Raw genomic sequence first — 12,894 nt, 5'->3', positions numbered from 1 at the left:
TGCGTCTCACCTTCGTGCACGAGTGAGCGGCTCAAAATCAACGAATAGTTCGGGACGTGGAGTAAGACTCCTCAGCAGCTCATTTAAGTGACAATGATGACAACAGTGACAGCCAATTAATAGGCTGCTGTGGTAACGGGAGCGAGTACAAGAGTAGCATGTTCTAACTTGCCTCGTAGGAAAAAACGTCGTTCCCACGCTGTTCTACAAAACGACGAGGGGAATTAGGTGGAAACACGCTCGTAATCGTAATCCACATCCCGAATTGCATATTATCTCACAGGTTTCCCAACTACGATAATTTCCCAACACACTGCCTCTAATTTGTCAGCTATTCTGATATGCAGTGATATGCAAAAGTACTTCTAAAAACCGCATACAGTTGGAGGAAAAAGTTTACATCTCTACCCAATCGCTTACGCCATATTGCACGATTGGCCAAAACTTTTCACCGGGCTGGTTCTAGTTTGATGCACTCTACTACGCTCACAAGCCCTACTTTAATTCACACTACACCACGAGCCAAAGCGACGCTTGCGTTTGATTCTCTTGTAACGAAAGTATTTGTCGTGAGCAATAAGCGGATTGCGCTGCGGTCATACCGGTAGTAATGAAACTGAGCAGTTTTTAAGACAAAACCTTCCCAGCAAAGGATAAAAGACGTTGTGATATTTCTTTTTATTATTATGTATTTATACGCGTGATACGTGTGCACACACATAACAAAGACAGGTAAGTATGCATGTCTATAACAACAATCAAAGATACACAAAAATTTAAGAGTTCATGAGAATTCGCGTGGACATAAGATTCTTTGGTGATGAGAGAAATTATTTGACAAAAAAATTATTCTTCACTGTTGACGCACTTCACTTTAAAGGCTGCATACCACGAATCTGGGGTGGTGCGGAATTCAGGTGGAGTATCCGTTTACGGGGTCGTAGATCATGGAGACCAGGGTGGTTCCGCTTATCTCTCCCTGCATCACTGCAAACAACCGCCTCCAGAATGCTGTTTAGTACGACGCCATCTATTGCAACGTTCCACCCTTGCGCCGCCTCCGCCCTGCGATTCGTCGAAAATCAATGCGGACTGCCCCGACAAGCAGTAAGGGACGCTACGCGTGCAAGGGTGGCGTAAGCTGCCTTTAAGAAGCGGTGCCGGCTGTGATGTTGGTGCCGGAGACATTGAATGGCTGCATTGGCTGCAGTAATGGAAAAAAAAACGTCATAACGTTCGTGGACCGTTCTGAGCTGAGTGTCCACGTTATTGGTATTTTCTAGCCGACTTTCGATATAATTGTATTCGATACTTTCTAACTGATTTTGTTTTTTCTTTTTTTTCATATTTTCTGATCGAAACTTTGTAACTGGCCGCACTCTCATTATATGTTCGGACAAATCATTGCACCTTGAGGTGGTTAACCTAAGTTTATGACTATGAGAAAGGTCTGTCCTCTGGACTTTTAATGTGCCACCTCTTACATCTCTTACATTTCGGTATTTCATTACATTCATAGTCAACGGGAAATACCTAGCAGGAAATCTCTTTTGTTTGAAATATTGAAGGATATCATTTCTTCATGACATAAATACAAAAAAGGGAGCCACTAATTCAAATAATTTCAACTTGCTTTCTGGCAGAGTTTCGAACTCGACGTCGAGTGTAGCTCTTTCGATATCATTATTTATCACTTACAAATGCCCATGTTCAATTATTGTATCAGTAACCAAATATATGATAATTAAAAATAGACACCCCCCTCCCCCGTCTTAATGAAGTCAGCGCATCACGATTTCGACGTGGTGCGGAACCAACAGCGAAAGCGAGAGTTCCAGTAGTAGATTGTGGGACCCAGCGTGCTTTCGCTCATCTTTCCCTTATCGTTATCGGAACCTCTTTAATTTCTACGCGGAACGCTTGAGCGCGCCTCTATGTACACGTTCCCCTCCCTTAAGTAGCCTATTCATTAGTTTCACTTGAACGGGCTGGTGAGAAGACATCACTGATCTTCGACATGGATGCAGGACGTGACGCGTTGCAACTGAGATCTTCGTGAAAAAATGCGTCTTCCACGCCGTTCGACGATTAGGGAAAGGTAAGCGGAACCACGCTGTGTTCTACAATCTACTCCCCGAACTCTAAGCTTTCGCTCTGGTTTACGCACCACAAGACAAGATTGTGATAGGCTGCTTGCTTTTAAATTATTAAATTGTCGTCATAGATAAAGACTTTGCCTGTTATTGTTAATTCAGAAGTCAGATCATTTGAGAAATTCTAGAAAAATCAAAAAGCGACGGCGGACAGTGTAACAAAGATTCTCTAGATTTAACAACATCAATAAACACTTCGTGAATCGATTAAATAATATTTGTTGAGTAGAGTCCAGAGCTCGTCAAAGACAACTTATCAGCGAAGAAAAGATGTGTTTTGCAAAGATTAAAATACTAAACTTTGGTCAAGATCCCACGCTGATAAGAAGACGTCCACAAAAACAACTGGATACGCCTATTTTCCACGGCAGGTAGAAGCATCATGCTTGCGATTATTACGGTTGCATTGATTCTTATTATTCTTCTGCTCGAATGGATTAAAGTTGTTCGGAAATATCCACCAGGTACGTTGCAATTCCATACCACTACTTATTACCTACAACACAATTGAAAGTAAAATTCTAGAATATTTTTTGCACTCTTTTATATTTTATAACATTCACGAGTTGTAGGACCTTTTCCTCTACCCTTAATTGGGAATCTTCATCACATTCTAATGGGAAAAGGAATAGTTAACAGCATGAAGCAGTGGCAGAAAGTACGGTTTGAGGTCTTTTCCGCAGTTTCCTTAAGAGAAGAGTTGGCGAAAAGTTTTGAGGTCAGGTAAAAATGCCGAAAACTTTATAATAATCCAGGAAAAGACTGATTAATAGGACCTGGAACAATCAATTTATGCGTTCTCATTCGATCGCTCTCGCAAGTATAAACCGTTGCAGCATCGGGCAAATTGATCACTTTGAGGGCTACTGATCAATCTCTTTCGTAGAGTTGCGCAAGTTTTGCTGTGATGCAGAAACCTCGAGTTTGAGCATTTTTGCCAAAGCGGCCTCCGAGTGACGATTCCGAACCTATAGACGACTATCAGCTATCATACCCGCAATTCAGAAATACGGTGATGTTTTCACTTTCTGGTTGGGAACAATCCCAACGGTTCACATAGGCGATTACGCTACAGCAAGACAAGAAATGATCATCAAAGGTGGTGGTTACACTTCTCGGTACACACCGTACATGCTTGACGTCAAAAGAGGTATGTCATGTTGTTTTCCAAATGTACTCCAAGCAATCGTACCATATTTATAGAAGGTAGAGGAACTATTTTTTCGAGCGGAGAGTTTTGGGAAGACCACCGTCGGTTCAATCTTCGAACACTTCGCGATTTTGGCCTCGGCAGCAATGTGATGGAGGAAAGAATTATGGATGAACTCAACTTAAAGTAAAAGTTAAATTAATACGTTCAACACTAACGTGAGAGAGCTTTATCGATCCTGAAATCACTAATGGTTTGAACAGTAGTTATTCCGCAGAAGTAATTTCAGTACGGCTAAACTTGATGAAATGATGGTCGAAGGTAAAACAACGATCAACGCGGGAGCCTTTTTTGATGTTCTCATCGGAAGCGTAATTAATCGTTTAATTTTTTCGGAACGTTTCACTGAGGTGGGTGCACGAAAGATGAGGTTCCAGATTTGAGAAAAAAATTTTCTTTATTTGCAAAACATAGCAGTTCAAGAGCACTTTTATAATTCAGGAGAACGCAGAAGAATTCTTCCATCTGAAACACGAGCTTGATGATACGTTCATGAGCGTAACAGCATTCGATGCTTCCCTGGAGAAGTGGACAGTTAACCTTCCACTGATCAGTAAACGATGGAAAACGATGATTTCTCCACAAGAAAATCTTATCAACTTTATAAATAAAAGAATAGACGTTAGGTGAGCTACCACCTAGTATTTTGTTTTTTTTTTTATTTTTTATAGTATTATTTGTCAACTAATAGTTGCTTTGAAAATGTTTCCTGTATTTTTGAACCTATCTGGAGATTGAGTTTGTTGATCATTATATCAACTTCATAGTATGAAATATCGTCTCTTTGCCGATATAGTCACTACCAAACGCGTTCAACCGAGCGACAGTGACGCGTACGCGGCGAAGACGAAATCAAGAGATGACGGGAATCGAAGACTTCTCTACTGTAAAATCCTATCAACTTCACAAGTAAGGCGGGCGTCCAGCCTTTCTGCCGTTCCGACGTCGGGTGATAGCATTACGCTCCCCAGATAAGCGCCTCAAAACATCAGTGCCCGCATCAGCCGCAGACGCATCGCGTTGCGGTAACGCGGTGAAATGGGTCTGTGTGAAAGCGGCATCTGTGTGTACAAGTATGATGATCATTTTGTAAGCGAAGAAATCCAGCCTTACCTGAAATATGATTCTGAGGAAATACACTCACATACGAAAGTACCGTCCTTGTACAACCTGCAGAAGTCTTTGTAATCGTATGGAATTTGGCTTGCTTTCGGGTTACATCTAGGTTTTCTTCCAGAAAAGCAAAAATTGCTTCTGGAGAACACAATCTGGAAGATAATGGCAGCGATTTCATTGATGCATATTTGATCAAGATGGAAAACGATAGAAGAAATGGAACGGATGCTAGTCGAATGTACAAGTAAGTAATCTTTGACTGATTTAATGGATGAAATGCTGCGAAGAGGAAATTGTGAAAAAAAGTAATACTCAGAGAGAGCGTCAGATATATGGTTGTGGTTTTTGTTGCACAGAACTTCATCCGTAAATAGGTAACTTTGTTTTTTTTTTTGTGACCATACATTTACTAACTAACTTCTGTCCCGAAATCCGTCGCAACCCGCCGGAATTATGGGTAGTGGGCAGAAATAAATTTTGAAAATACCATTCGAGAGGAAAATAGCTGGTGATTTCAAATATACTCGTTTGGTTTTGACGAACGTCTGGCCTGAAAACGAGCAAAGTTTCATGAACTTTCGTGGATTATTTTCACACCTCCGCAATCCTGCCATTTGTGTATCGCGCAGATACATCCCCGTGGAAGGAGGAGGTGTTCACAAAATTTGCGCTAATCCCTCAAAATTAGACGAAATGTTTATTATGTTCGTAATCAGAAGGTTTTAGAGCATTTTGGTACCCCACATCATATATAGGATCGAAACTTCCATTCTCTTCGGAACCTGACAAAAGTGCTACATTGAAAGTTAAAAGCATTACTCCACAAATCTGAGGTGGTACGGATTTCAGGTGGAGTATTCGCATACGGAATCGTAAATTACTGAGAGAAGAGTGATTCCGTTCATTTCTTCCTAATTGCCGGGTGAGAAACGGCAAAAGCAACGGGAATATAAGGTTTCGAGCGTTTTGGCCCGCTATTTTTTACAGTGAGTTCGATTGGAGCGCGCCAGCCCTGTGCACGCGCCCCATCTTCCGGGCCGTTTTTTACTGCAATTAGGAATGGACGGGATCACCTTTCTCTCCTAATCTACGATCCCGTATGCGAATACTCCACCTGATATGCGTACCTCCTCAAATGTCTTTAATAGAAAGGCATTCATTCATGGCTGCGGAAAATCTGCTCAGAAATTTTCCAAGTGAACAATTTGTTCTTGACAATAGAATGATAAATTTTTGGCTTTGAAAGTGTTTTTTCAATGACAAACTTTCAACATTGGTCTACTTCGTTACTTCATCCAATTTTTGAATAGCTGTCAACGGCTTAGAATGAACGCTGAAGTCTCGCGATTCGGCACTTGCTTAGGGCTCTCCTTCTTTCACCAAGGTGTGGTTTAGGCACTTACATCGAACAGCTGGTCATGGTTTTCAAGTGCGCATATTTGAGAAAATCTCTACTGTTTTCACAGAAGCGAGATTTTTGTAGCTCCTGACTTACTTGACTTAATCGGCGGGCTGATGTCATCGCCTGACGCGATTACCCGCATCTTCGCCGAGGTGTGCCGTGCCGAACACAGCTCTGCCCAACCTTCTCGATCTTCTGCGAGAGCTTGCACAGAATCAATCCATTCGTCGCTATTCCATATTCTGCGATACCTTACGTCTCGCCTGAACTGCCTATCCACGCCGAGTGTCCTCAGGTCCTCTTTCACCGCCTCAGTCCAGAACTTCCGTTTTCGGCCAGGTGGCTTCTTCCAGCTCGAACCCGACGATTTCCTCAGAACTCGTTGGACAAGGCGATCTGCCGGTCTCCTTAATATCCTGGTGTTCAAACTGCAGCAGTTGTTCGTTGATTCATGTCATCAAGCAAACGAACGAACTTTCCTGGTACTCCATCGGCGCGAAGCGCGTTGAGAAGATGGCCTCGGTGAGGAGAGTCGAACGCGGCTTCAAAGTCCAGAAACACTAGTTGCATTGGCTTCGAATACCGCTGACAGATTTCGATCACTCTCCTGACGATGAACACCTGGTCAATCGTATCGGCCAGGACGAAAGCTAGCTTGCTCGTCGCGCGTTGTTTCTTCGCGATGTTTAATGAGTCGGTCCAGGATAATGCGCCCCAATACCTTGTACATAACACGCAGCAAAGAGATTCCTCCATAATTCCTGGGGTCCGTGACGGATAACTTCTTGTGGAGGGGAATTATGATAGCGTGTCTCCGAACAAAGAATAACTATTATTTGAAACCTGGATTGATCTTTACCATGATGAAGAATTCGCATTGTTCTATGACATTGCTTGTGTTGTTCTGTGTTTACTTTTATTCACGAATTTGAACCGGTGAAATACAATAGTATGAAAGTAGGTTAGGAGAAAGCTCTGGAAGAAAACGCAGACCCAATATCAGAGAAGTACGAACTGAAACCGTTGATAGTGCCCGCTTTTTAAGAGACGACGGACTTCTCTACGACATTTTCGATCTGTGGATTGCTGGTCATGAGACAACGAGTCTCACACTTATGTGGGGATTCATGCATTTTATCAGAAACCAAGAAGTAAGTGGATTTTCTGAACGTATAGGGCCCAAAATGCTGCCGAAACCAGCACTTTCTTTTAGAGGTTCCAGGATTAGGGAGAGGATCGCAAAAATAATAAATTAAATTCGCTTTTTTTACTTGTTTTCTGTCGAACAACACCCACACAAGTCGATGCCGGACGAACACATAGTTGAAGGATATGTCAACGAAAATCAACTTCTGCTAAGGAAACAAAAGTTACGCTCAATTTTTTTTCGCCGTCTCCTAGATAACGGATAAAAGATAAATAGATCTGTCGTGGCGTTAATAGATCTGCTTGGGATGCGCCCCCACGTTCACCTCAATTTGGAATCGTTTGAGGTTCACGAACATGCAATTCGCCTTCATAATGACTTAGTTAGCCGATGTGTAAAGTCGATGTTTTTGTCCTCCCAGACAAGTCTGGTAGCTGCTGCAAATCCTACCTCACGCCTCAAAGCGGCGCAGCGGTGGCCCTGGCCGTCGGGCAGCTATGGTGGCGAGGCTTTGTCTCAGCAGGTTCAACCATGCCACGAAGGTGTCCGGCTAGTAGCCGGTCCTTGGGCTAAGGCTACAAGCTAGCTAGGTGAGGAGGTAGTACGACGATTCCGGTGCCAGGCTGCTAGCTTGCTAGTGCGACAAGCCGACCGAGGACAACACCCCCGTCGCGTCATACTGCTAATGTCTACTATGTGTTCTTCAGAAGCTAGGGCGTCCCCCAGAAGCGATGAGCATTGTTCTCGCCCGGGCAATATGGCAAATATGCGAGGGCTACCGGCTAGAGGATGGAGCCGGCCAAGGAAGTTAATCCGCCATCACCGACAACATACAGTGCGCTTGGCAACACTTAACATTGGGACGTTTACGAAGACGAAGAAGTCGTGAACTGGCAGACAGTCTCAGAAAACGCCGTGTTGACATGTGCTGTGTACAGGAGACTCGCTGGAAAGGCTCCAAGTCAAGGGAATTAGACGATGACTACGAGCTCATCTACCACGACACATCAAATCGTAATGGCATTGGTATCATATTGAACGAGTCGTTCAGAAACAGCGTCACAGCGGTGGATCGACTATCGGATCGCCTGATGCCTGTAAAGGTAGACACAGGAGAAGTGGAATTGCGGGTCGTCTCTGCTTATGCGCCACAGGTAGGCTGTAGTGAAGAACAGAAGGCGTGCTTTTGGGAAGATTTGGAGCAGTAGGTCCAATCCTTGGAAGATAAAGAAGAACTTCTAATCGGAGGAGACTTCAACGGACATGTCGGTTCTCGAAAAGACGGGTTCGAGGGTTGTCATGGTGAATACGGTTATAGAGCTCGTAACGACGGGTTGCGAATCCTGGAGTATGCTGTTGCAAGTGACTTGATCATTGCTAACACGCAGTATCGGAAAAGAAAATCGCATTTGATCACGTACACCAGCGGCGGTCGTGAAATACACATAGATTCTCGATGTTACGCCGACGAGATCGCCGACCTCTGCAGGATTCAAAAGTCATCCCTACAGGCCATGTCGCTGCCCAACACCATTTGCTCGTCATGGACTTGAAAATCTCCCGTCCAAAGAAGATACATCCAAAAACTGAAACACAGCGCATCAAATTGGGATTTGAAGGATCGAAAAGAGGTATTTTTCGTGTCCGTGGTCCCATCTACGCTTCCCCACCCTACTCGTAGTGTGGAGAAAATGTGGTCGTCCACTTCCAGCGTTATACGCTTGACCGCGGAGAATACTCTGGGAAAGACGACACCAGGTAAGCCCAAAGTACAGAAGGCTACGTGGTTTTGGAACGAGGACGTTCAGGCGGCAATTGGTGAGAAGAAGTCCAAGCATAAGCTCTGGTGGAGGAAACGTCAGCCTGAAGACCTAGCGTGCTTACCTAGCGGCGAAGAGGGAGGCTAAGAAGGCAGTCTCCATACGACATGCTTGATATCAGAGAAAGCGAGCGGGCAGTGTATCGTTTAATCAGAGCGCGTCATCGCTCAACGTTGGATATGGAGCACACCAAGATCGTTAAGGGAGCTGATGGAGCCGTTCTGCATTCTGGTCAAATCCTGCAGAGGTGGCGAGAGTACTACAATCACTTATGTAACGAAGAGTTCTGTCATCCTATCATCCCAACTGTTCCCACTGTCGAGAGTCCTGTTCCACCAATTACTGCCGTCGAAGTGAGTGCTGCCCTCGCAAAAATGAAGTCGAACAAGGCAACAGGTCCTGATGACATACCTGCTGATGTCTGGAAGCTGCTAGGAAATCGAGGGCCTGTGTGGCTCGCGACTCTATTTAACAAGATCGTTGCGGGAGGACCGACTCCAGACGTTTGGCAAACTTCCGTGACCGTCCCTGTCTGGAAAGGGAAAGGAGACATTGCTGACTGCACTTCGTACAGACTTATACGATTACTGTGCCATACAAAGAAGATTTTTGAGCGTATCGTGAAAGCTCGTCTGAGGAAAATCGTCAGCGTTTCACTCAACCAGTGCAGCTTTGTGAAGGACTGCAGCACTATAGATGCTATCCATGCTGTCCGTATCCTCCTGCAGAAACATCGAGAGAAGAACCGCAGTGTGCATCTTGCTTTTTTCGATCTCGAGAAAGCTTTCGACCGTGTCCCACATGAGCTGTTATGGATGTCCATGAGGTCGCATAGAGTACCAGAAGAGTATGTGCGGTGGACGAAGCTGCTTTATGCGAAGCCTACCAGCGTTGTACGATGTGCTACTGGAACAAGCAGGGCATTCCCTGCACAGGTAGGTTCATCAGGGTTCATCCCTCTCACCCCTGCTGTTCATACTGTGCATGGACACGATAACGAAGGAAATCCAGAAGCAGCATCCGTGGACTCTACTCTTTCCCGACGATGTCATGCTCGCGTCGGAGTCTCGAGGTGATCTTCAGAAAAAAGAACAGTCTTGGAAGGATCGGCTGCAGCGACATGGATTGCACCTCAACACATCAAAAACTGAGTACATGGAGTGCGGACCAAGGATAGAGGATGGTTCAATTTGTGTCGACGGCACCGAATTAAACAAGGTGAACTGTTTCAAGTACCTTGGATACAAAGTGACTTCCACAGGCGACATTGATCAAGAAGGTCGAGCACGTGTTAATGCGGCATGGATGAAATGGAAAATGGCAACAGGGTTACTGTGCGACAAGAAAGTCCCTGTTTGACTGAAGTCGAAGATCTACAGGTCCTGTTGCCCTTTACGGATGCTAGTGCTGGCTGACGACGAAAGCCTTGGAAAGAGTGCTGCACGCTATGGAGATGCGGATGTTGAGGTGGACGATAGGTGTAACGCTAAAACAGAAAGAATCCAACGACACTGTACGCTCCATCTTCGGCATCGTCCCGATAACTGAGAAGATGAAGGAGGTGCGACTGAGTTGGTTTGGCCACGTCTTGCCGCGAGAGGAAGATTCTGTTGACAAAACCGCTCTGAAGCTCGACGTTTCAGGAGTGAGGCCGCGTGGGAGGCCAAAGTTTTGCTGGTTGGACCGTGTGAAGCTGAATATGAGAGAAGCGCGTTTGTGTACGGCTGATGCAATTGATAGAACCAAGTGGAAGAAAAGAAGCAGAAAGGCAGATCCTGCAACAACGCGGGACAAACGCGGGGAAGAAGAAGACAAATCTGGTAGCAATTTATCGACCCCGGAGGATGAAAGGATTGGTGAGCACTACTGCGGATTCGAACCTCTGATCGATCGATCGTGCAGGAAGCGGAACTTCTCACCGCTGCACTACATCCGCTCGCGGTTTCCTTTATTCATAGCAAAACTAGCGAATCTTAAAAAATGAAAAAGACGAGAGTCTGCGTCTATTTCGTCTGCTGTTGAAGGATTAGCTATTTTACCGTAGTGAATTTGGAGGGATATAATGCAAATTAATTTTGTACTAGTAAATTAAGTGGTATTTTTGTATGTATTAATTATGTAAAGCCAATCTATATTTTCTAGGTTATCAAAAAGATTCGACGTGAGGTGAGGACAATCACCAGTGGTACTCGTAGTCTCTCCTTGGCAGACAAAAGGAACACACCTTATCTTAATTGGGCTATATTGGTTCGCCTAAATATTTTTCTAGCCTTCAAGTTTCCTTTGTCTTTGAAAACTTACTCCAGGAGACACAGCGATTAGCATCAATCTTAAACTTGAACGCATGGCGAAAATCCGAATACGATATATTAGTGGGAGGTCACTGTGTTCCGAAAGGCACAGCAATTGCAGCAGAGTTGTGTCTTATCATGAGCGATGAAAAATCATTCACCGATCCAAGCAGGGTGGGTCTATATTTGGGTGTTGTAAGAGCCGTTTAGAATGCGTACTAATTTCCAGTTTAATCCTTTGCGATATGAGGAAGGTGGAAAACAGCTTGAACAGCAGGTGATCCCCTTCGGTCTTGGGAAGCGTGCGTGCCTCGGGGAATCACTGGCAAAGGCAGAGTTATACTTAGCAAGTTTCTTCCTTTATAAGAACACTTTTCCCTCTCTATAACAACACTTTCTCTACAGCGATACAAGCAACTTCCTCTATTGTAGATTGTCGGAAATATGATTTCTCGATACAATTTCACGGAAGATTCACGTGCTCCCATCGACATGAGCGAAACAGCACCGTATGGGTTTATGCATCGTCCAAAGGACTTCCGAATTACAGTAGAATTAGCTTGAGCTTTTCAAAGAAAACTCACTTCATATCCATTTGCTTGTTTCGTGTGTACTGATTTGACTTGTATTGGGTTTCGGTAGTTGACAGTCTCGTTTTATGTGCCACGCGGGATATAACTTAGCAACTTTATTCGGAACTCCCTCAAACTTTGGTAATTATACCATATAACATTAACAAAAACAAAGGCAAGTAATACATGAAAGCGAAGAAGAGCAAGCAAAATGATAAACAACATGAAGAGCAAGAAAAATAGCACAATGAACTTTCTACGGCTATTTATACGGTGCATTGAGGGCGGAGTAGACTGTTATGATGTCCTGCACATGCTAACACAAAGAAACACTCGATTGGCCTGCAAACATCTTTGTCCAAATGAATCACTTTTTGCAGCTGCGAGCCTAAGAACTACAAACCCGGCCGCCAGACTGCGTTAACTCAACTTACATTATGAGTCATCGACAGACAGACATTGCTATAAGACACCAAAAGCAACTATTCAGCTAATTAAGTAGTATCACGTTCGTGATATCGTGAATGACAAGGAGCGCCGAGCGAGTTTTAAAAAAGCTCAGCGTACATTGACGATAAGACTGAGATCATCAAATTTCTTCTTTTCTAGTTAAGGAATCCAAAGCAATTAATGATAGCACCAAGAAAAAGTTTGTAACACAATGCGCAACCAATTTTTCTTTTATTAATAAATGAAAAAATAACATAAGGATAATCGCAACCCAATTCTGCAACTGACGAATTTCATTGTGGACGGGCATCTTTGTAATATGAGTTGAAACAAAGGCAGACAATTAGATAGTTGCCTTTCATCAGTTGCATTTCGCCCCAAAAATACCTCTAAATAACAGAATCATGATACCTAGTAGAAAGAGCGACAACACAATTTTCTGATCGCGGACCATGCCACCTAAGAAGAGGGAAATTTTATTTAAAAAAACGCTAGAATGGCTCATATAGAGTGCCTTCATAAAGGATTTAATTTCACATATGAGCACTGCTCTTGTTTTACGAGTATTACAACAACGAAGATGCAATTCCTTTATTTTTTAAGAACATGGAATGATGACGTAAAATTGAATATCGCGTTAAATGAAGCTGATCTTGGAGCCGTGTTTCTCGACCATATGCTGTGCAAAGTGGTTCTCATCAGTTAACTGGAAGGCAACACGAGATGCTAGAAT

At 43.9% G+C, this 12,894-nt stretch overlaps 4 protein-coding genes across 4 annotated transcripts; all 4 read left to right on the top strand.

The window, feature by feature from the left end:
• Positions 1 to 2,535: 2,535 nt before the first annotated feature.
• On the top strand, positions 2,536 to 8,581 carry RB195_009658 (uncharacterized protein; the record flags this gene model as incomplete). Its single annotated transcript, XM_064190304.1, has 10 exons — positions 2,536 to 2,617; positions 2,726 to 2,811; positions 3,159 to 3,303; positions 3,357 to 3,489; positions 3,593 to 3,713; positions 3,805 to 3,989; positions 4,601 to 4,723; positions 6,927 to 7,032; positions 7,967 to 8,182; positions 8,237 to 8,581. 10 exons carry the CDS (start codon positions 2,536 to 2,538, stop codon positions 8,579 to 8,581), a joined length of 1,542 nt encoding a protein of 513 aa, XP_064047887.1.
• A 138-nt stretch (positions 8,582 to 8,719) lies between these two features.
• Positions 8,720 to 8,935, top strand: RB195_009657 (uncharacterized protein; the record flags this gene model as incomplete). The annotated part of the gene is made up of 1 exon (XM_064190303.1): positions 8,720 to 8,935. One exon carries the CDS (start codon positions 8,720 to 8,722, stop codon positions 8,933 to 8,935), a length of 216 nt encoding a protein of 71 aa, XP_064047886.1.
• A 20-nt stretch (positions 8,936 to 8,955) lies between these two features.
• On the top strand, positions 8,956 to 9,924 carry RB195_009656 (uncharacterized protein; the record flags this gene model as incomplete). The annotated part of the gene is made up of 1 exon (XM_064190302.1): positions 8,956 to 9,924. The coding sequence occupies one exon, from the start codon at positions 8,956 to 8,958 to the stop codon at positions 9,922 to 9,924; it is 969 nt and encodes a 322-aa protein (XP_064047885.1).
• Positions 9,925 to 10,003: 79 nt separating this feature from the next.
• On the top strand, positions 10,004 to 11,703 carry RB195_009655 (uncharacterized protein; the record flags this gene model as incomplete). The annotated part of the gene is made up of 6 exons (XM_064190301.1): positions 10,004 to 10,176; positions 10,228 to 10,315; positions 10,991 to 11,095; positions 11,155 to 11,313; positions 11,369 to 11,485; positions 11,572 to 11,703. The coding sequence occupies 6 exons, from the start codon at positions 10,004 to 10,006 to the stop codon at positions 11,701 to 11,703; spliced, it is 774 nt and encodes a 257-aa protein (XP_064047884.1).
• Positions 11,704 to 12,894: the final 1,191 nt, after the last annotated feature.

This window comes from Necator americanus, chromosome III (genome assembly GCF_031761385.1).
Source record: "Necator americanus strain Aroian chromosome III, whole genome shotgun sequence".
Taxonomy (NCBI): Eukaryota; Metazoa; Nematoda; class Chromadorea; order Rhabditida; family Ancylostomatidae; genus Necator; species Necator americanus.
The sequence above is the reverse complement of the archived record's forward strand: the minus strand, read 5'-3'. Positions and strand labels throughout refer to the sequence as shown.